Genomic DNA, 24,931 nt, shown 5'->3' with positions numbered 1-24,931 from the left:
ATAAAAAAAGATTTGAATAAAAAAAAAAAAGATTTTTCTCCACCACATCACCAACAACAGTGTATGATCAGGTTTTCTCTTGCTCCAGTCCTTCTGTCTGTCCAGTGCTCCTTCAAAATACACTCTTCCATGGAGTGTGGCATTTGACTCATTTCTCCAATGGGGTCATGACTCTATTTTCCTGTACAACCTCATCTTTGAACCTTTGTATTAACAGGAACACATGTTCTTATTTAGATTTTTTCTGCAATTGTTTTTATGTGCGAGGTAGGACAGGCCTTACTATTCTCTCAACATAACTGAAGAGTGATGTAACAACATGATTTTGAATTTCAAGCTCAGGTTTAACTATTCAAAAATCACCACTGTAATCTTGTTTATCACGGTGATTATGATCTTCATCAAGTCTATTCAACATTATTTGGTAAGGAATCACAAGTTTGGAGTGCAATGACAACCAAACAGGTTTAAAATACAAAAGCCAATAGGCATGTAGAGGTGTAACTCTAGAAACATTTAAGATGCTTTAGATCTCAAACCTCAATGACCAAAAAAGAAGAATGACCAGCAATATTATCAAATTAGTCAAGATTTTACAAGGTCCTGTCGTTCATGAACCGATTCAGACCTTAAAATGTTTCAGGTATTTTTCACTGACTTGCATGCAGAAACAGGGGGGAATAATGCTATCAAAATACTAGGTGGATAGGACTGTCTACTTCGAATCTTAGGAGGTTGTAGAATTGAATAACAGTTTACCCTTACTAACATCAGGAGGCTATGAGCTCTCTCCCAAAAAGCAAAGCTCTGGGACCACATGGCTCACAGACATAATTGCATGCCACTCTTTCAAAGGTCGTGGGACTGTGCTTTCTACAGGTTACGAGGCCAATAACTGGCCGATCGCTCTTACCATTCCAGGACAGGACAATTTGTATTGTCTACTTTTAAAGAAAGACAAGCCTCATTCGGAGAAGAAGTCTTACCAACCCCTTTCGAAGATTTATGCAAGGCTGATGATAATGTGCTTGATGGACTTGGCACGCTCAGCAACATGGCTTTTCCAAGGAAAAATGCCTCTTCACATACCAGGCTTCGAAGCACATACGCGATCTGGCTGAGGAAAGCCAGGAACAAATGTCAATTGTTCGATTAGATGTAAAAAAGGCATCTGTCCGTGTCTCTTGGGCATTCTTCTGCAAAAGTCTGTGGTCAATTCACTTTGGTAGTGGTTTAGTTGCATTAGTTCAGTTTTTAAACTAACTGCATGCAAACATTAGCCACAGCAGCCTCAACTCTGAATGGCTCCAAATAGAGAGGGAAACATGCATGTCTGCTTGGTCTCCTTCACTTTATGCAACAAACATGGAACCGTAAATATTTCTTTTATTGTTTTGAGATTAATCCAATCAAAAGGTAAGGGGTAGCTAAGAAACTGCTGTTATATGCAGATAATGGTTTCATATATGTAAAGGCAATCCTGCCATGGACATAGTTACACAAAAGTTCAGGCAAATATCAGGACATTCCCTGAATTTGGATGTAACAGATTCTGTTGACCAGGTGTAGGAGAGTGGGGTCTGCAATCCTATGGTCACCCCCGATTTTTGCTTTTTGCTTCACTGGTTTACGACTTTCCCTGGCTGTGGGCCTGCTAATCAGACCCACAGCCTAGCTGTTCTCTCTCTAAATTGACACACATGTACCTTAGGTGCATTTACCAATTGGTACTGGGCCACTATATCAGTCCCTGTACAGCATACCTTAGGTATCCAGGGCATAGGTGTACCCAGGGCCTACCAGGGGCTGCAGCATGTATTATGCCACCCCTGGCTGGCCACCCAAATCTGACACAACTGGCTGCACGACAGCTGGGGCAAGGTGGTGTAATCACCCTTTGCTTTAGATATAGTATTCCTACATCTAACCCTAAAATGGACACATATATTCCTATCAGTGACTCCTATGGCAGGCCTTAACAATCCTGAAGGCAGAGTGCTTGGAATTATGTGAGATGGTGTTCTAGCATGAGCTGGGCCCGTTTGCAGCTTGCGGAACCAAGTCCTAATAGCTGTTCCATGATAACGCGTACCATATACTCTTAAGTGCATTATAATCCTCGCGGTTATTTGCTAACTTTGGTATCGCTTTATCAAAACATGTCGAGTAAGGTGTCATACGAATTGGAATACTAACCCCTCGCCAATTCTGGCAACGGGGTTAGCATTCCACCCTTCTAGAGGGACACGACATGTATGTAGCTGTGAACCCCGGTTAAAGTTAACTCGAGCCTCAGCATCACAAAATGGATGCTGCCACCACAGACACAAGTCTGACCTCCTGCTGCTGGGAGTCCTTCCAGCGGGGAGAGCTCGGACAAAGGGTTTCCTGTCAGGGGTGGTGCTAGCACCATCCCAGACAGGGTTTTGTGTATCCCAGGTAGGCAGGGCTGAGAGGAAGGTGACTGTAAGTGGCACCCCGGTTCTCACTGTGCATATGCCGGCTCAAACCAGTTCCAGGGGCACCCCAGCCCCTGAGCTGGGGAAAGTCCGGACAAAGGAGAGGGGTGTAACCACCCCCCTCCTGGTCCCACCCATGGGCAGGACCTAGCCGCGTGCCAGCCCCTTTTCTTAGAATAAAGGTAGGAGCGGGCCCCCTTCCCAAATTAGATAATCTTGAATCTTGAACTACTTTCCACGAAAGGAACTCTTGACATTCTCTGAAGACTCTCCCTTGTGGCTAAGGAGTAGCCACCCTGCACCCGCAGGCACCACCTAAGCAATTGTGGTTTGTTGCACGTCCATCCTTCGGATCAAGACTGACCAGCTCGACGAGACCCGGATTCCCTGGCATCTCTGACCTCTACCTGCATCATCAGCCCAGCTGAGATTCGTGGGTGTGACGAGACCTGAGGGACCGGCCATCTTCAAAACCTGCACGACGCTTAACCAGCACGACCGCCGAGGGATCCTCAAGTGAGTGCCCTGGGGTTTGAGAAGCCCCAACCCAGAGCAGCTCCAGCACCGAAGTCCAGCCCCCCAGCATCCACGAGATCTGCGTGGGGCCCTTCTGCTCTTTTGCTGCTTGCCCCGTTGGCCAGTGACCCTCCTGACGACGTACCACGACGATTTCATCGCTGGTCTGGTTGCTCCTGACTGGCCCTTGCTCCCTTCCAAAAGAGGAGCACCCCGGACCCTCCTGGTCCACTCCAGACGCCATTTTGACTCCACCGCATGGGCTTGCCTTTGCCAAGGTTTGTTGCTCCAATCCTGTACCCAGCATCGCCGACAGCAGAAACCCTCGTGGGACCACCGCGTGGGCTTGCCTTTGCCAAGGTTTGTTGCTCCAATCCTGTACCCAGCATCGCCGACAGCAGACACCCTCGTGGGACAGCTCGCACCTCCAGCCTGGTCGCCGACAACGCCTACTTGCCCGTGTGGCTGCAGAGTCCAGCGTCGCCCACTCACCTGATCGCGGTGACCTCATCCGGTGCCATCCTGGTGCCCACACAATCACTGGCTAGTGATTAAGAACTGAGTCCCCTCTGCTTTCAGGTCGTCTCCATCACTGATCCAGCCTTGGATCACACCGAACATCTTCACTGGTCGCCTGCCAGCAACTTCTTCTTTCAGGCTCCATAGACTACAACGAGGATTCCCGACGTCTTTTGAACCCTATGCAGCAGCAGCCCCTGGGCTAGGTAACCCGAGCATTTCGGTGCTCCAACGCAGGTTCACTATCCAAGTGTCCAGATCCTTTTTCGTTTTAAGTCTACCTAGTCGGATTCGTCCGGAAACAGTAACTTTAGAAATACTAGCCTCCATAGACTTTGTCCCGCATCCCGCGTGAGAGTTCACACTCTGCACCCGATCTCCCTAGGCCTCCTGCTCCTAACCTTAGAGTTCAGTAGTGTAGTCCTAGCGATCCTGAAGCCTCTGGATCGAGTTACTTACCTGCTAGTATTTCGCATTCCACTTTTGTAGTATATGGTTTTTCGTGCCCCTCGGGCATTTGTGTAAATTGTGCAACTTGAAGTATTTTCGTAAGAGTTTTGTATTGTGCTTAGCTCCCTGACTCATAAAGAGTTCAGGGTAGATACCCTTTATTTTTATAACAACTTGTGTGGTGTCCTTTCACTTGGTGTTCAAGGGGTATATGTGATGGTAAAACAGCTGGCTTAACACGCCCTCTAGAGTTTAGCCTAAAGACTGCTTTTGTCCACGCTACTAGGATAGCTGGTCTAGAAGGTTGACTTACAACCAATCATCAATAAGGGTTGTTTGGTATGATACACAGTGATCACTAGAATAGTGAACACTATATATCACGCCAACTTCTCACACCAGGGCGCTCAAATTGCAGGATACATTGTATTGAAAATAGGAACATCACATTCATTTACATATATATTGTATGTATTACAGTCAAGATAAATCCATGTAAAAGATCAAAGTAGTGGATTGAATGTTTACACTAATCTCATACAATGGTGATTGCTTGGAGCTGCACTCCTTTTCATAGTTTTTAGCATAGATCAGAACCAAATCAAAAAGTAACTGATCTTTGGTAATGATCCTTCTGATGGATACTCTAACTAAATGCAGATTAATTTTTGTGTTAGTTTTCAATTAATATCATACATTTGTCAGTACACAAAACTTTCCCAACAATAGTGACTGCATCTAAATACCCTGAAATATTACACATTCTTTAATACCAAGATGGCACATTTCCCTCCTGGATGAAAAATCTGTAATTTGTACCAAAGTGACCCCACCTGCACCATCCTTTCCAGTGCCACCAACTGTGGATGGTGCACAATGCAAGAGGTAGTGCCGCACAGGGGGCCATGTATCCCTGGGCCTTGTGTGTGCGGCCACTTAATGGTTGAAATCTGTAAGATAAAAACACATACAACATGAAGGACATACAAAACATACAGAAACTATTTTGCATGGAACACGTGACTGTCCTTTCTTGCAAGGTGTGCTCTATGCTGTGATCTGATGCATCTCACGAGTCAAAAACATCTGTGAAAATAACCCTGTCAAGGGCATGGCATGCGATGAACGTAGATTTAATTTTGCACGTCATGGTGAGTAGATATTATAGCATGCATATTTATACGTGAGCGAATATCTTGTATGGTCAAAAGTATGCGCAAAATATTCAGCCAGCTGTGGGTATTTACTGGGCTGCAGTAATTACAGTGTGGGACTCATTGGGTCTTGCTGTGAACGTAGAGATAATTATTACGCATATAACAGCTGTATCATTTAATAAGCACAAAACTTCCTAAAATCTAAGTGAATACATGGGGTCAGAGTGGTGTTAACTGAGCTAGTGAAAAAGGAGTTATAAGGAATCTTACATCCGCCAAGTTAAAAAGTTTCGGATGGATCCTGCAAGGGGGAGCCTCCTGTAGTCACACACTGGGGGAACAAAGTGGAGGTAAGGGGGTTGTCGTAATGGAAGCTAGGAGATAGATTTCAGCCTTGCAACGTTTTCGCTATCGAAATCGGGCATAAGCACTTACTTCTTCAAGGATGGCATCCCACCGATCAAACCTGTTGTGGTCTTGACAGGATCCCGCTGGTGACTGTGCCAGTGAGTGCCGTGTTAACGAATGAGTTACTTACCTTCGGTAACAATGTATCTGGTAGAGACATAGTCTAGCCGCAGATTACTTAACTTACAATATCCCCAGGTGTCAGATTGGATCCGGGAAATTCTTACGCAGCAGCACCTCTGCACACCGGGGGGCGGCGCCACCCGGCTCCGCCCTGACTTCGTCCACGGACATGACGTCAGTGGAGCCATATATGCCCCTCCCGGAGCGCTGACGTTAGTTTTCGTCGGAGAAACTTTTCCGCGTCAGAACAAAGAGCCATCACCAAAATAAAAAATTGTGAGAATATGGGAACAGTGAGCAAAAATGATGAAAAATAGAAGAAATCGACAGATGAGACAGGGCAGTGCTCTGAAAAGCCACCCTGCAAGAGCGAACGCTCAATCAAGCTTAAAGGGGGACAAGAATGTGGTAAAACAGCCTGGCAGAGTACAGAAAGTCCACATCTTGAAAGTAAAACCGTGAAGGAGAACAGGTCCGGAACACTAGATTATGGGGAGTTCACCAGAAGACATCACCAAAAAGAGACGTCGCAATCCCAATTAAAGATCCACAAATGTACATAGCCAATAGACCTGAAGGGAAAGGCCACAGAGGTGGCAAAGACCATAAAGCAATGTAGAAGGGAAAAGCGGGATGGTGGGAAAAAACGTGAATAGATTTCTCACCCTACAATCCAGGCCGAGGGCTGGAAGGAACACATGATCTATTAATATACCGCCTAATGTTTAGAGAAGGGGCGGAAAGTAGCTGAGAAACAGAACTAAGGAGTCTGTGTTGGAGTGAGAGAGTATATCACCCTGCCAAAGGGCAAGCCACTCTAAGGGAGGCGAGTATAGAAAGCCTCAACCTGAAAAGGTCCTCGCAGTAAGGGGAGGACGGGCAGGCGTTAAGGAATCTGCGGCTAGACTATGTCTCTACCAGATACATCGTTACCGAAGGTAAGTAACTCGTTCATCTGACAGAGGTATAACCTCAGATTCCTTAACTTATAATAGATACCAAAGACATACCCATAGAGGAGGCAGGTCTGCGACTGAACCTCACTAAGTTCCCGAAAGAACTTAGTTGTCCAAGAGATAACAACAGCACTGTTAACCTTGGGGATGAACCACAATGAGGGCAGTAATGTTAGCGCAGTTAACCATCAGACCATGAAGCTCTAAAGAGAGCGGAAACCCATGCGAGACAAAGGCACTGGAAGCCGTGAAGTACAGCACGAAAAACCCCTTTGTGTATACCGGGCTGCGAGAAGGAAAACTCAGAGCGAGAATACTCGTAGCGAAGGGAGAGTACATAACTTCAAAACAGGGGATTAACCAATCCAGGGTTTGAAGGATCCACAGGATCCGAGGTGGCTACAGAAAGCAAAAGCCATTACCGGTCGACGAAGCAAAACAGTGGTAAAAAGCACTGTGGAACCTGTACCCGTAAAAGCACGTGGGGCAGTCGTGGCAAGAGGCTGACCCATACCCATTAAGTGCAGCATGGAGAAGAAACCATATACTAGATAAGCTGGAGGAAAGATGAAGTGTATGACTTCGTAAGAAGTGGAGCTGAACCGAGAGTGTGAGAAAACCGCCGGATGCAGAGTGCCAATTGCAGCGAAGCCGCAAGAGACGGCAACTGGTATGAATGAGGCATGGAACAACAGTGAAAAAGAACCCTGCTGAAACCTATACCAGAAGACACAAGTGACAGCAGTGGCAGAATGCCAATCCATGGCCACAAGATACCGGTAGTACGAAAATAAAAGACACGCCAAGACTAGGTGGTGCTGTCACAATATGTGAAGGGCCGTGACAAGCAGTCGAGCGGCAACAAAGAAGAGCGAAGACTGAAAGGGACCTAGCATGCTGTGTGGACACTGGAACCAAAATGCAGTAAGCAAAGACTACCTGTAGGGTAGCATAGCAGCTCAGAGTCACACAACAGCAAGAAGGCAAGGGCCCAAAAAAGGCACCAGCAAGCCGGACACCACAAGAGCTGGTGGTACAAGTAGACCGGGACCGGAACCACGGACACTGTATGAATGAAAGAGCCTGCACAAATCAGTTGTGTAAGAACACAGAGCAGATACAGAGCAGGAGGAAAACGTTGAAACAATGAAACGTGACCCAACAAGCATCTATAGTACACTGAACATACTCACAAAAATGCGGAAACTGGGTAGGACAATGTCCAGAGCAGCAAGTAACCCATGGCCCTTGCCTGAGAGGAACAACAGTCCCCTACAAGACCGACTAGGAAAAAGAACTAGACACTACAGTGGCAAAAGTGAGGACAAATGTAAAGGTCCTGGACCCCAAGGAGCAAGTATCCAGGGAAAACATGCCGCTTTGAGAGTGCACAGTATGAATCCGAGCAAAAGCGTGGAAAAAATTGTACGGAAACAGCAGGGAATAAGGACACTGCTGTATGATAAGCGGTCAGAAAGAGGCCATGACCATGCAGAGCAGAGAACATCTGCTAATCCACGATCTTGGAGGACAAACCAGAAGGAGATGTATGTTCAAGTTGCACCAAGAAGAACAATAAGAAGCAGGCCGCACAACGGCCAATAGGGTGTCATTCGTGAAAGAATTGCGACAACAAGGTGTCTCAATAGGTGTGTGAGATAGACACCACACATCACGGAACCTATGCAAGGTTCCAACACACTACAAAGAGAACAACCCAACGTGCAATAGAGTAAGTTATACGAGGAATTATGTAGGAAGATACAAGAGACTCCCAGTAGGACGTCTGCTTAGAGACTTCATAGAAGGATACCAAGGGAAAGGCAGACCCTAATGTCATCAAATACCCCACATAGGGTAAGGATAATCCCCAAGTAGGGGTGTCCTCTTGGGCTAAGCGCACAGTCAGAGGACTGAAAAGAAGAGAATCAGAGAAACAGCTGTGCCTAACGAACATAGAGATGGCAAACCAGCCATGAACAGTAACCGGGCAGTAAAACCAACCTGTGCATTAGGTTGGGCGCCCGTAAATAAGGCGCAGAATAAGGCAACAAGACTTATTGCAGCCCTGACAAAAGACGGGAGACTGCCGAATCCGCGTGGCGGTCAAAAAGATCTACTCTATTGAAGGAAAGATCTCGGAGGGCATCTCGAATATGATCTGGGAAGCAACTGTCGCGCAGCCAAGCATGGCGGCGTAAACCACAGCGTGAGCAAGGACCCGTCCCATAGAGTCAGTTGCATCCTGGGATGACCTAAGGGAGAATAGTGCCATGCTTCTGCCTTGCAGCAGTAGACAAAGCAATTCCGTCCGTGGACCTTCTGGAATAGAAAGGAGTAGGTGAGCAACTGAGTCCCAAAGAGCGGAGGATTCACGTGCAAACACACAGGCTGTATTTAAAGTCCAGATGCCTGCGCTGGCAGAGGCGAAAAGCCGGCGACCACAATCACCCAGCCACCTAGACTCCCCGGTTCGAGGTAACAGAGGCAAAGAGGGTGAAGACTGTAAATTAAAAGCTGCCTGAACAACTAGTCCCTGAGCTGTGGGGTGAAGAGACAGACAAAGAGGATCACCTGGAGCTGGGCGGTGCCTACGAGCAATAGCCTGATCAACAGGGTCACCTAAAGAGGGTCTTGACCATGTGTTATGCTATGTTGACATGTGCTACGCAGGATGTCAAGTAGAGAGTCCCCGAAGGACAGCAAAGGTTCTAATTCGATAGGCTCCAAATGGAGCATGTCTAACAAAGGATCAGAAAGTAGAGGCACCATAGGAGGCTGAAAGCCAAGCACAGCAGCTGCCCCATGAATAGCGAGCACAAAGGCAGCACTAGATAGACTCAGTTGCCATCCGTGTAGGTGATAAACTGTCAGTAGGAGACGGTTAAGGGCTAATCTTGCCACTGGACATGAGTAGTGAAGGAGCCGGAGGCTGACCCGAAGGCCAGGCGACACAGGGTACTTGCACCCTGGCTCCTTGATCAGGGGAGTCCAGGGAAACATCAGGTTCCAAAAGAGGAGGCGTAAATGGTAGCACCGGTGTAGACGGACGCCGTGGTGGAGACCTATTGCCGCCCGAGGAGTCGGGGGAGCAACCACCAAGGGAAGCGGACTTGACGCAGTATCGGAGCTGCCGGGACATCAGAGACCTCCACAATGGACTCGACTTGGAGGCCGACCGACGTCGAGCCCACTGCAACCTGCCTGAAGGGAGCACGAGGTGCCAGAACTGGCGTCGAGTCTGGTGTTGTACCCGGCGTCAACACCGGCGTCGCCTCCGACATTGGCACAGGAAGCCGCACAGGGCTATGCGCTGGCTGACGGGGTGGGCTGTGCTCTAGGCCCTGGCCTTATGGTGTTGCGTCAGATCCGGAATCGGAGTCGACGTACACAGCTGGTGCCGGAGAAACATCCGCAGACGAAGACCTGGCAGGAGTGCCTGTTACCTCTGTGGGACCCGAAGGCGCACCAGGGAGAGGGGCGACTCAAAACAAGCCTGGAGTGCCTTTGAGTAAGCCTCCATTTAGGCACGTTTTGCCCCAACATCCGGAAAGGGTGGGTACAGAGAATGAGGCTGCTGTGCGCCCTCACCCCACACAGTGCGAGAGAAATGGACGGCAGCAGCACGAGTGGATGAAGATCCCTGTAAGCGACGCCTGTGCTTACGCTTACCTGTTGTCGCACGGCAGTCGCGGGAGCGACCTCAGGAACAAGCCCGATCCCGAGAAGAAGAGCGACAACGGGAGGGAGCCAGGCCGGACATCTGTGCGGCCAGCAACTTCATGCGATGCTCCCTCAAGGACTTTGGTTTCATTTTTTGACAGGCGTCACAGTCCTTGGAGTCTTTGTGCACGGCGAGGCACCACATACAGATGAGGTGCGGGTCAGGGGCAGACATCTGACGCGCACAGGCTTCGCAAGCCTTAAAGCCGGAAGGCATTGCACACTATTCCCACGACACCAAGGGTTTTGAGAAGGCCTAAAAACAAGGCCAAGGAACTGCTGGTTTTCCAGGATCCGCGCTTGGACGCGTAAAAGAAGAAAACGGACGTCAGCGCGCCGGGAGGGGCATATATGGCTCTGCTGACGTCATGTCCGTGGACGACGTCAGGGCGGAACCACCCCCCGTCACGCAGAGGTGATGCTGCGGAAGAATTTTCCTGATCCAGTCTGACGCCTGAGGATATTCTAAGTTAAGTAATCTGCGGCTAGATGTCTCTATCAGATATAGCTGTGCACGGAATGGGGGTGGCCGCGTAAACTGACGTCATCTACGTGACCCCTAGAATCTAGCCAGAGCGCTAACCTGGTCGATTGAAAGAGGCGTGGGTGGCCCATTCCGACAATGATAACGTCAAGGTTGCAATTAACGCATGCCTGGTGAGAATTGTGCATGCCAATGATGTTTAATAAAGTTATCTGGGGTAGTGGAGGCTCGCCATCTGTATGGTGATTACCTACAGTGGTTCGGTCAGTGGCTAAAGATGGGAGAGCACAATGTGGGCAATTTTCTAATAACACATTGTGCCCGGCCATGAAAGCGCAGCGTGTGTGAAACATGACTAGAGCAATTGCTCATAACGGGAGGAATGGACGCTTGTATTGGTAGGTAAGGGAACCTTCTATAAATGTGGAAACCCCAGTTACATACGAGTATGCCACCAAGTGGAAGAAAGTGCATGTAAATGCGGTGACCCCAAGTTACAATACCCCGCAGTGGAACAGTGTTCCTAAGCCACATAGAAGTGTGGAAACCCTAGTTGCTAAAGAATATGTCAAATATGATCCTATATGTAGGATAGTCGCCATGGTAATAGGAAGTGGGCTGTGGTCTAGCCCCTGGTAAGTAGACCGGTATTGTCGACACCGGAGATCAGGGTTATTGTGTAGGGAGCCCAGTCTACCAGGTTGATAACCGGAGGCAAGAAGAATGTGCAATTTCACCTAAAATGTGTGATGTCTTATGAAATCGCCAAAAGGAATTGAAAGGTGTGCAGTCGTCTTGCCAAGTGCTGAGGAGTCAGGAATGTCTCGAAATCTCACGTAAGCTATTTGGAGTAAGTTCCATGGGATGTTATCCTTCAGACCATTTTGATGTGTAGATAGAAAAGGAGCAACAATGGGTCTACTGCCTAAGAGAAGACTTTGTAGGATGGTGGTGTCGTTGTCCAGTTTTTCAATTATCTTCCATCTCATATCATTGGTAGTGTGGCCTAGTTCAAGGAAGTGTTCGGTCATCTTCGTCATGCTGCAACGGATGTTACTTCTATGTTCATATATCCGATTTTCTATTTTTCGTCTTGTCATCCCCACATAGCGTAGGCCGCAGGGACAAGTGGTGAGGTAGATGACATTGCAAGAGTTGCAGTTGGGTGTGTTTTCTGATCTGCCACGTTCTACCAGGCTTTAGGTTTAGGCTTTTTGTTGGTTTGGTAAGGTGGCATACGCTGCAGTTTCCGCAGGGAAAATGGCCAGTCACATTGGGGAGTCCCCAAGTAATTAGAACACTGTTTGGCGTGATGGTTTGTTGTTGTGGGCGTGTTGACACCAAATTGTCTTTTAGACTTTTTGCTCTTCTGTATGAAAAAAGTTTTTTTTCCCAGTTCAGTTTCCCACTCGTGAGTATTCTCCAATTTTTTGGGATGATACGTGTTACTTTGTTGGAAATGGAGTTGTATGTGGTTACGCAGGTGAATGGTATTGTCGGATTTGTCCGTTGGTTTTGTTCCAGTAGGCCTTTACGATTCTGATTTCTGGCTCGTTTCCGACCTTTTTTTATAATTCTCTCAGGGTACCCTCGGGTTTTGAGTTTGGTGGTCAAAGAAGTAGCCTGTTCTTTGTAATCGTAGATATTGCTGCAATTTCTGCGCAATCCAAGGTATTCAATGTAAAGAATTAATGCAACCATACTACAGAAGATAATTACCAAATTTGAAAAACAGAAAGAACCAAGACAGCAAAAACTATGTATCAAAAATAACAAAATATCATTTAATTCTTAACAATGAAGCAATCTATAATATGCATACACTCACTTTCGTGTCTGTATTTGCCATATTCTTTAGCGACTGTGGCCTTCTTTCTGACGAAGGCCCCGTGTTTGCGGAAACACGCGTAGAACACCACCGGTCTTTTGAATTTGTGCCACTGTGTTCCATTGGAAACTCTCCCTGATATATTGTGTCTATCTATCAATTTTGTGGAACATGTTTCTATTTCAATAATGCTTTTAAACTGTTTTGAGAATGTATGAAAGTGTGATTGACGGACATGAAAGTGAGTATATGCACATTATAGGTCGCTTAATTGTTAAGAATTAAATAAATTATGTTTTGTTATTTTTGATACATAGTTGTTGCTGTCTTGGTTTTTTCCATTTATCAATTTTGTTAATTATCATCTACAGTATGGTTGCCTTATTTCTTTACATTGATTGATTTTTCCCTACCTTAAGGAACCTCACCCATATAGTAGGGGGCCTCTTCTTTTACGCCAATCTAAGGTATTATCCATATGGCAGATTCTCGCTCAGGGGGCTGTGGTGAAAGCTTTCAGAGGGTAAGAGAGTTTCTCGTAGTAGGTTTGAAATGGGTTTTTGTAAAGAGATATCCTCCTGCTGTGATATCTAAGTCCAGGAAGGTGACGCTGTTTCTACTTATGCTGTAAGTTAACTTGAGGTTAGTATCCTGCACATTGGTCCAGGTTAGAAAAGATTGTAGACTGTCCTCAGAACCTTCCCATATTAGGATCACATCATCGATGTATCTCCTATAGAACTTGATGTTTGTGAAAAATGGTGTTCGGGGTCAAGAAGATGGGTTCCTTATAAATACCTTAGATTGCGCAGAAATTACAGCAATAGCCACGATTACAAAGAAAAGGCTACTGCTTTGACCACCAAACTCAAAACCAGAGGGTACCCCGAGAAAATAACAAAAAAAGCTCAGAAATCAGAATCGAAAAGGCCTACTGGAACAAACCCAGCGGACAACTCCCACAATACCATTCACATGTGTGGACAAGAAGAACAAGATCGGACTACTCGTCTTTATGATTTCCCCACGCAGGATTTATCATACCTGCTGTTTGTTCGGTCGGCTCCAGCGTACCGCACTGGATCGTAATGCACACTGTTTCTAAAATCATTTCAGGATCAGGGATATCATAAGGGTCCGATAAACTTACTGTTTGAAATATGATACCAGATTGGGCAGTGTATTGAGTGGATTCCGTCGCTTATGAAATCAACACACTTGTCTTATACAGCCTATGGTTATATTTTGTTGGGGTCATTATATGGAAGCCAATTAATTTTGAATCTACCTTTGGAAGCACACACAGTGCAGCATTTTCTGGAACTCTTCCACTGGCCATCTTGAGCAGGCACATTCCTGCGTTTACATTTTTTCGTAGCGCTGAGGAAGTTCCCAGTGAGGGAGAGAAACGCGTTGGCAGAGTGTCTTTATTTGCAAAATCTTGAAAAATTGGAAATAAAGAATTATACTTTAATACTTCTACTGGATTATTGGACTCCGTGAGCTGCACACCCCCATTTTCACAAGCAACACCTGTCTCCTTACCAGGGGTTAGACCACAACACACTTTCTATTACCATCGCAATTTGTAACTGGTGCACATCGATTTGAAGCCCATATGGGGACTATCCTACATATGGGACCATATTTGCCATACTCTCTATCAACTAGGGTTTCCACATTTACATGTGGGTTAGGAACACTGTTCCACTGCAGGGTATCATCGTTTGTAACTGGGGGTCACCGCATTTACATGCACTTTCTTCCACTGCGGGGCCTAATCATGAGTAACTGGGGTTTCCACATTTATAGAAGGTTCCCTTACCTACCAACACAAGTGTCCGTTCCTCAAGTTATGAGCAATTGCTGCAGTCATGTTTCACACACCCTGCGCTTTCATGGCAGGTCACAATGTATTATTAGCAATTTGCCCACATTGTGCTCTCCCATCTTTAGCCACTGACCGAGCCACTGCAGGTAATCACCAAATGGATGGTGAACCTTCACTACCCCAGATAACTTTATTAAACATCATTGCCATGCACAATTCTCACCGCACAAGCGTTTGAGCCTGTAACCAGGAAGTTGCAACCTTGACGTTATCCTCATCGGAATGGGCCACACACGCCCCTTTCAATCGACCAGGTTAGCAATCTAGCTAGATCCTAGGGGTCAAGTGGCCAACTTCAGTTCACGCGGCAGGGCCCATTCCGTGCACCGCTATGTTACCGTGGCACTCACCGGCACAGTCACCAACGGGATACTGTCAAGACCATAACAGGTTTGATTGGTGGGATACCATACTTGAAGAAGTAAGTGCTTAAGCCAGATTTCGATAGCGAAAAACATGCAAGGCTTAAGTCTATCTCCTAGCTTCCATTACGACAACCCTCCTTACCTCCAATTTGTTCCCCCAGTGTGTTACTACAGGAGGTTCCCCCTTGCAGGATCCGTCTGATGCTTTTTAACTTGGATGATGTAAGATACCTTATAATAGGGTTATTTTAAGATATTTTCGACTCATGAGATGCATCAGATCAAAGCAAAGCGCACACCATGCAAGAAAGGACAGTCATGTGTTCCATGCAAAATTGTTTCTGTATGTTTTATATGTCCTTCATGTTGTATGTGTTTTTATGTTACAGATTTCAACCATTAAGTGGGTCAGTAAGTACGGTTTTTCCACCACATACACAGCACACCTTAGCGTGTGCTCACTAACAGATACTTCACCGTCCAGATACCGGGAGATTATTTGCAGACTCTTTACCCCACGCCTCGCGGCCCCCGCTCCGCGGGTGCCGCTCGAGGCTTTTACAGTCCTGGTTGCAGATTGCCTGCCTTCAACAGAGGTATCGCCGAGGGATTTCCACGTCAACAGGGACTGCGAGGACCAGCGGGCGCTGCGTGCAAACTCGCCACAGCTGGTCCTCTTCCCGCCCTCTCCCTCTATGTAACCTCAACCAACGACGCGCTAGCGGGACGCGCGCGGGGCAAAGCGCGGAGCGAAGCCCGGGCAAAGGGCGGGCCCTTCGTGGCCCTCAGGGGCCTGAAGTGGCCGGGTCGGGCCACCTCCCTAAGATCGTCCGGCAGGATTAGTAAGCTAAAGCCATCATAAGAAACAGACGAAGTGTGGGGCATTAAAAACTACATAAGGATGAGCAAAACATTGAAATCACCGATGGCAACGAGATCTACCAGCAGATTGAAAACCGTGAGTACACCTTTGCCAACCATGACTGCAATAGACATAATGCTGCAAAAAACTATTAGTGTTGTGGCGGATGCCATTCAGGACACGGAGAGGCGACTCTCTTTGACTCCAGACTTATGTTTTCCAAACTTGTCCACGCACACTACTAACAACACCCAAAATATGGATGATACTGCTTCATCACAGGAGTCTTTATTGATGCAATCATTCTCGGATTAACCAAGATCACATGTTAAAGATAATACACCTAAATCTCTGTTTACCGACCCAACTACGATCAATCTGGACAATAGCCTCTTAATTCTAACTAATCATGTAAGCAATAAAAATCACGAAAATGTTACATCTCCAGCGTTGGTTGCCCACTCAGTGGAGAGACAATCATTGGCCACTATCCTAACAGAGTCTCAAATCCCTAAACAAACCAATGTTCACAAGGGCACTCGGAAAAAACGCAAAATAAAACACCCTATGAGGAAAATTCATCTCCCATCAGGCAAACCCAAACGCTCTATTAAAGACATGTGGCAGCAAACAACTTTGGGGAAACCCACTGAACCAACACGTGGGGGGCCCTCCCTAATATCTTTACAGGATTATGATGCACACGGAAATGATAAGAACAACACAGGGAGTTCTCTGGTCAATGAGGAAACAGGCCATATAGATAAGAATTGCACCACGAACACACCATCCATGAGTGAGATTGAAACCCTGATTAAATCACTCTTACAACCTATTAGCCATCAGATCGCTAATATCGAAAAGGCTTTGAGTAAGTTCGAGAGGGCTCAAAATGATATATCATCTAGTATTCTCAAACTCCTCAAAGTACCCAATACACTCCCCACTTTTGTTCCAGCCTCTACAACCCTCAACGTTAAAAATTCAAAAACCGCAAAAAAGTCAAGTGATCCATCAAGGGACACAGATAAACAGAAAAAGTCACAGCATCAGAATCCGCCCACTATTGACTTGGCATTTAACCCACAAACAGCTCATCCTATTGATAAGTCCACAGTTACACCTATAGATAATACACAAAATATCCAGGTATGTGAGGATGACGATGATAGTGAGTGGGCAACAGAGGGTTATCCTTCTAATATAAAGACAGGCACTGCGGAGAATATAAAACACTCAGCTCCATCAAATTCTAACATCCCTACTAAAGTAACAGGAGCACAGCAACCTAGACCCTCCACAATACGAATACCATCATATATAAATTTACCACCACAGTCTAACCCTTATACAATAGTCATGATTGGGGTACCTAAAGCAGATGCAAACAGGGAGGAAACACATGAGGAATTAAAGAATAAAGTGATGCAATGGCTAACTACACACAGGCCACTTCCCCCCCACATAATAGGAACCATATTGCAGGTTAAGAGAGTAGAGTGGGTGGGCACACGTTTTAAATCTACAGAGGGCGACTGCACTGTGGTCACCTTTAAACACGTAGGAGTGGCGAAATTCATTGCAGACTGGAGGAGCCCTTTGACAAATAGCCTGATTTGTACAATGGGTCTTAGTTACTTTTATCCTGTTCGCTCCAATAGCCAAAGGAATAAAAATAAACATCATTATGCTCAAGAAGGACCCTATACCTCGCAGCTATATCCTCAATCCTGGTCGGCCCCTTTTGTTTCCTCCCAAGGCATGCCAGTGGGCTTTGAACCATACCCATATGCTCACCCCTGGGAAAGAAAAACATATAACTATCAACCCTCAGCAACATCTGAGAGAGCAGGGCCCACTCATCACCGAGCCCATAATCACCCTAACTTTCAACATAATAACAATGGGCTCTCAACGTCAAATGGATATGATGTACTCTATAATTACGACCAACTGGACGAGGTTGATTGACTGCCATCTGACTTGCCCTTTGTTTACTGCCCTGACAGGGTGTATAACCCCATAGTATCCAAGGTCAATTCATTAATAACCCCTAACCTCTCTGAGGTCAACTTAGTCAATACTGCCACAATTATGAGCTCTATCCACCCAGTTAGCTCTTCCCCAGAACACATCCCTACCCCTTTTTTTTCTGAAGCATGCAGCCTTCCTACTCTTATAGTCTCTCAATCCTCACCGCTATCAAATTAACCCCTACTTTATCATTAGATCATAATGACTTCAACACAATTAAAATACTGACATGGAATGTCGCAGGACTGGCCTCCAAAATTAATGACCCGATGTGGGTATCCTTTGTTAAAAACTATACCATATTATGTTTCCAGGAAACCTGGTTAGTAGACAGTAATGTTTTTATTGAGGGATTCCAAAGTTTCTTTGTCCATGCATCCCCCTCACCCAGTGGCAGGGCAAAGGGGGGATTAGCAACATTTATTAGTCTGTCCTTTAAATCTGAGATAAACTATTTGCAGTTGGACAGTAGGAACATCCAGATCCTGGACCTTAGAAAGGGGAAGAAAGGAATAACCCTGGTTAATTTCTATAATTCTGTTTCTTCACCGGGCGAATGTAACATCGTCACTCTTCAAAATCATCTAAGTGAAAGCCAGACAAAATTGTCCCAGGATAAAATAATTGTGGGCGATTACAATACGCACATCTGTGGAAACCCTCTTATAACTCCTCTGGGCTCTTTGGAATGTGGAAATAAAACAGGTCCTCACTTTGATCATTGCAATCGTGGAACAAGATTAAACACTTTAATGGACGCCCTGAACCTGACTATGGCATTATCTCTGAAAGTTGATTCCTTTACCTTTAAAAATCCAACTTATAAAGGCTCAGAGTCAGGTTCTTTCATAGATCACATCCTTCTCTCAGCTGGTGTGGTTAATCAGGTTCTCAACTTTGATATACTCGAAAGTACTTACAGTGACCACAATCCTCTTTATCTTGAGCTACAACGCGGTCCCTTTGCACTTCGGAAAAACATTAAGGACCCGGGAGTGCTAAAACTGGTTAATAACAACCGCCGCTTGAAATGGAACTTGATAAATAACGACAATTTGCCCGAGTCCGTTGTAAAGCACTGTGAACCTGAACTCAACCTTTGTGGCTCAAACTCCACTCCCCCGGAATCCATCCTATCTGCCTTCACAGTGGTGACAAAAATGATTGATCAATTGCTCTCTGTACCCGCAAAGGGAACATTCGCCCAACAACCACGCTGGTTTGATCACGCCTGTTCCTTAGTTAATCGAAAACTAAAAGCTGCCCTTAAGAACAAGCCAAGAGACTCTGCACTTATCAAGGCCCTACGCGCAGAATATAAAAACACCCTTGCGTCTCGCAAAAAGACTATAAAAACTACAATCTGGGAGTCTCTGCTAGATCCTTCAATTCTGGGCAATAGCTCGAAATTCTGGAGCTTAATCAACAAGCCACTCTTTGATGACCCGAATGCTGACAGCCTTGGAACCATCATACCTGAGAACGATTGGATCTCTCATTTCAGTTCCATCTTTATGAGTGACGCCCCACAGACAATGCTAACTCCCAAACTTCCTGAAAATACACCTCTGCACTTTACTATCAAAGAAGTTGAACTAGGGATCCATGGTCTTACTAGTAACAAAGCCCCGGGCCCAGACGGTCTTCCACCGGATTTATTTAAATCCAACACTCCCTTTTGGGCCCCTATCCTCACAGCTGTCATCAACGCGGGGATCGAAATTGGGGTTCCTAAGTCTTGGGGAGCATCCACTATCGTCCCTGTATATAAAAAGGGCGACAGAACAAAAGCGGCTTGCTATAGACCAATTTCCCTGATAAATTCAGTTGCAAAGGTAGTGGGAGCAATCCTCTTAAATCGGCTGAACGCGTGGGCCAAACAAAACAGCATAATGGCCCCTGCCCAGTATGGATTCAGATCAGGGCATTCTACAACTACCCAATGTGTGAACTTATATTTAATCAGCGGCAAATATACTCAAGCCAGAAAGGGAACATTATATATGGCCTTCATGGACCTTTCTTCGGCCTTTGATTGTGTTGATAGAAGTAAACTTTGGGTAGTCCTGCAGAACATGGGCGTTGAAAACAATTTGATCAACTTTCTGGCTGACCTCCATAATGATACACGTGCCAATGTCCGTTACACTAAAGATTTGAAAGTAACGAGAGACTTTAAAATCAACCGGGGGGTCAGGCAGGGCTGTATTATAGCACCTTTTCTTTTCAATCTATATATAAATGGACTTGAGGAACATCTTTTAAAAATTGATACGGACTATCCTCGCATTGGAAAAAAGGGCGTGCCTGTTCTGCTTTATGCAGATGACGCCGTCCTTTTATCCAGAACTGCACTCGGACTTCAAAAACTACTAGATTCCTTTCTTCAATTTATGACCTTACGTGGCCTGAACATCAACAACTCCAAATCATTTGTTATGACGGTAGGTTCAGGATCAAAAAAACATTACCCCTTCTCAGTTAATGGGGAAAAAATACCATCTTCAAAAACCTTTTCATACCTTGGAGTACTGTTTGATCATAAACTGTCATGGGGCCCCGCCATAAAACAAAAAGAAAGGTGAAATGATAAGGACCAACGCCGGAATAATGGACTTTGCACGCAAAATGGGTAACACACCAGTGTCCGCCATAATGAAGTTATACCAAGCGAAAAGCATCGCGGTTGCCTGTTACGGAAGCGAACTCTGGGGCTTCGCTCCAGTGGATGCCCTTACAATTCTTGAAAATAACTTCCTGAAACAGGCCCTGTGTTTACCAAAAAAAACTGCAAATTTTTCTGTCCATGAGGAACTCGGCACACCACATTTAGGAGATAAAATTGCAGTAAATCCTCTGCTCTGCTGGTTGAACTGTTGGATGAATGACTCAATACCATTAACTCACAATATCCTTCTTGAAGCCCTCACCTGGGAAGGGCAACTCAAGATACCCTGGCTGAAATATATTAGAAACTGCCCTAAAGATCTGGGCAGGTTGGACCTCTATTCAATACCTCAGCATATATCCAAGAAAGACGCTAATTATGTAAAGGATACCTTTTTATTAAATCTACAACTGGATAGGGAAGAAATTGAGTTGAAGAAGGGTAGTGTAATGAGCCATATTTTAATTAAGACTTGTATACGCTCTGAACCATATCTATCTTGGCCTATCTCAAGATATGAGCGTTTCCTGTTGAGCAGATTCCGTTTTGGTTTATATCACCTGTTGTTAGCTGTCCCGAGTGGAGCCCATAGAGGTCAAGTGTTGCCACCTTGCGGCTGCGACAATAAGTCTCCACAAGACCTGGCTCACTTTTTATTCTTGTGCACTTTTTACTCGAGACCACGGAATATATTTTTAAAACCTTTGCTTAAGAAATTGAACTTTGTGCAAATCAAGCCAGCTCTACTATACCTTCAAATGCTGCACTGTGATAGCACTTTTTTTATTTGTAACTTTTTAAAAACAGCCCTGAAATTTAGACAAAGTATGGAAGGTTGACCCCTAGCTGAACTGTTTTTATCTTAGTAATTAAGTCTCTAATAAGTATACTTACATTGGATCGTGTCATCATTTAATCTATTTGTGATCACCTGTTTACATTTTCTTGCTGCACTTTTTTTGACAATGAATTGTATGTATATGTATTTTTACCTGCTTTTATGACTGCATTTTAGACAGTCGAATAAAGAACTTTGAATTGAAAAATTGACAGTCATGTGTTCCATGCAAAATTGTTTCTGTATGTTTTATATGTCCTTCATGTTGTATGTGTTTTTATCTTACAGATTTCAACCATTAAGTGGGTCAGTAAGTACGGTTTTTCCACCACATACACAGCACACCTTAGCGTGTGTGCTGATATTTGACTCACATGGCTACCTCCACTTTTGTAGCCACTTCACTATTTTTCACGTCCGCTTTCATCCTCAAGAAAGCCTTACGATTATCGAAAAGGCTGAAACATGTTGACCTACACTTAAGGGATATCAAAGATTTAATTTTTAATCTTCACTATATTCCTGTCCTTGGCTTTAATCGTGTCCTAAGACCCAACAAATAAACATTTTCCGTTGGGCATTTCTTAGAGACATTTTTAAACTCACCACCCTCCGAGTACACACCTCACTGACCAACAAAATCCGCTCCACTGTAATTCAGGTGTTGAAGCACAGCTGGGTTGCATTCGGCAGCCCAGCTGGGAACCCAATGATGAAGCATGCCACCAACTAGGTTGGTGGGTGAGGGTGCTTTTTACAAATCCATTGGATGTCTGTACTCCGTTAAATCGCATTGAGTCAATACAACTTCTAACACTTACCTATAGGTTCGTCCACGTTGTTTCTATTTATATATTGGGGAAGAGGACACACCCCTTTACTCATTCCTCGCTCTCCCTTTGTTTTCTGCTATTGTACCATACCATTAATCATAAAAATTTGACCACAATAATACAGAGCAAATTTCCAGACAACCGAAAAAAATATATAGATCTTAGTACAGTAAATGTAACACAAAAGTCTAAAAAAGGAAAACGAAAAACAACTGAATGAAGCAAACTGGTCCATGACACTCCATCTGAGACTGGAGATTATTCCAGCAAGCAGATGAAGTGAAGGAACATCTTGTTTGGGACCAGCAAGCTATGTTTGCTGATGACATCCGTCACAGACTGGCTTCCGACTTCTTCAAGGAACTGAAACAGCCCTATTATCTGTTGTAGAAGAGTCTAGGCAAATCGTAGATGCTGGAGGACCACTGTCATCATCCTCTTAGATCTCAGTGCCGCCTTCGACACGGTCAACCATCAAATACTGGCCCACAGACTCAAAAGTTTGGGGGTGACCGGGGTCGCGTTGACATGGCTGCAGTCCTTCCTGAACAATAGTTTTTCGAAGCTGATGAGACCTCAAAACAGATGCCTATCCGATGCGGAGTGCCTCAGGGATCTTCCCTAAGTCTCAATCTATTTAACATTTACCCGAGTCCTTTAGCGAAAATTGTACAGCCTTTTGGGGTACATATAGTGATAAATGCAGATGACACACAACTTGTGGTGGGACTCAACCAGGCAGACAATTCCTCTGCTAGCCTCTCTCCCTGCCTGAACGAGGTAGCCAAATGGATGAATGCCTCTTTCCTGAAACTGAAATGATGATTTTGGGGAATCCTTCTCTATTTGACTCCAATCTAATGTGGCCAGCTGACGTGGGCCCTGTCACTACTCCCAAGAGTCAAATAACAAGCCTGGGTGTTTGGCTGGATCGTGATCTGACCTTCAAGATCCAGACATGTAATGTGGCAGCCTCATGTTATGGCATCCTAAAGAAGATCCGCAAAGTACTCACACTCCTTTCCTTCCAGGCAAGGAAAATTATGGATCAGGCACTCATTCTATCACGTCTAGACCATGGGAATGCCCTTTATCTTGGGGCCCCTTGCACTACCCTTACAAAACTCCATACAGCTCAAAATTGGGCAGCTGGAATCCTTCAGGACATTCCGAAGTGCCAATCAGCAAAACCCGCCCTGAAATCTCTCCACTAGTTACCCATTAAGGAGAGAGTTAATTTGAAGGCTATGTGCATTGTACATAAGTCCTTAGCCGGAAAGGGCCCTCCTATCGATTCTATTGTCCTATCGTGCGAACAGACTCCTCCACTCAGACAATCTACATCTTGCTGTAGTTCCTAGGATCCGCAAAGCAAAATGCTGAGGACGTCCGTTCTCATACAATGCCGCCAAGTGCTGGTACACCCTTCCTCTTCATTTGCACAAGGAAACCTATCACCTTGCCTTTCAAAAGTTATTAAAAACATGGATCTTCCCCTAGTTCAGATGGTTTTGCTGCCTGCTGCTACCAGTGCAGGGATGCCCTCAGGTAGCCATGCGCTTTATAAATGGATTTTTCATTTCATTTCATGACATAATTTGTCATTCTGAAAGCCTTGCAAAATGAATTTTGATAAAATAACTCCTCAATAAAAATTCTGCTTTTCAAGTGCACAACACTTCATTTCCTTTCCCCCATATAGCAGAATGTTTTTATGGCAGATTTACTTTCTTGCAATTGTAAAAAGTACAATAATAGATGAGGTTAGTGATGGTAGATTCAAACCCAGACGATTTATCCTAGTTAGAGCTGCCAAATGGCTGCCAGAAAGGTAAATAACTCAGAGAAGTCAACTGACAAAACAATAAAAGCAATATTAGTAACAAGCTTCAAAGAAATTACAGTTTTACCTCTATTTAATGATTTTCCAACACTCTTCATGTGGTCTTCCTCTTCATCTTCTGTCGAACCACAGCTGTGCATTGGATGTGAAATCTCTTTCCCTTTGAGTGTGCTTGCTGCAGTCAGAGTCCTTTCTTTGGTGGCTCTTTTTTCACTTCCTCGTGAGGACATGATGTCCGACTGACGACTTTTGTTTCTAGACACTGCATGGACAGCAGGGGAAGAGACTCGAGAACCTGCAAACAAATGTGATAATATAGAAGAGCTGTTCTTCCACCTTTTTTGCATACATTATGCACACAATAATTAATCTCACCGTTATACACAATTTTTCATAAGACAACCAACATTAACTGTGGATTCTGAGACAAAAAATACGCCTGAAAAACGAGTAATCACATAGCACCATGTTTTTTTATGGTAGACGTACTTTCTTGCAATTGTTAAAAGCCCATTAAAAGATGACAAGGTTAGTGATGGGAGAATCAAACCCAGACAATTGATCCTAGTTAGAGCTGCCAAATGGCTGACAGAAATGTTAATTAATCAGAGAAGTCAAGTTACAAAATAATCAAAACAAAAGTGAAATTGGGAACAAGCTTAAAACAAATTACAGTTTTACCTCTACTTAATGATTTTCCAACACTCTTCATGTGGTCTTCATCTTCATCATCTGTCCAACCCCTGCTGTGCATTGGATGTGAACTCTCTTTCACGTTGAGTGTGCTAGCTGCAGTCAAAGTCCTTTCTTTGGTGGCACTTTTTTCACTTTGCCGTGAGAACATGGTGTCCAATTGACAACTTGTTTTTCTAGAAACTGAATGGACAGCAGGGGAAGAGACTCTAGAACCTGCGCACAAATGTGATAATATAGAAGAGATGGTATTAGGTATTTTTTGCATACATTATACACCC

The 24,931-nt window shown here is 45.0% G+C and overlaps 1 protein-coding gene across 2 annotated transcripts in view; it reads right to left on the bottom strand.

Annotated features, from left to right (window-relative positions):
* The window catches only part of CENPT (centromere protein T), a 1,372,670-nt gene that overhangs the window by 290,325 nt on the left and 1,057,414 nt on the right, over positions 1 to 24,931 (bottom strand). For both annotated transcript variants that reach the window (XM_086945259.1, XM_086945260.1), the window contains 2 exons: positions 24,639 to 24,866; positions 24,025 to 24,252 (listed from right to left, as the gene is read on the bottom strand). In XM_086945259.1, the coding sequence (XP_086801385.1) occupies positions 24,025 to 24,252; positions 24,639 to 24,866 (456 nt within the window). The remainder of the gene's footprint in view (positions 1 to 24,024; positions 24,253 to 24,638; positions 24,867 to 24,931) is intronic.

Source organism: Lissotriton vulgaris, chromosome 12, assembly GCF_964263255.1.
Source record: "Lissotriton vulgaris chromosome 12, aLisVul1.2, whole genome shotgun sequence".
Lineage (NCBI taxonomy): Eukaryota > Metazoa > Chordata > Amphibia > Caudata > Salamandridae > Lissotriton > Lissotriton vulgaris.
Note: the sequence above shows the minus strand (reverse complement) of the source record. Positions and strands in the feature narration are given on the sequence as shown.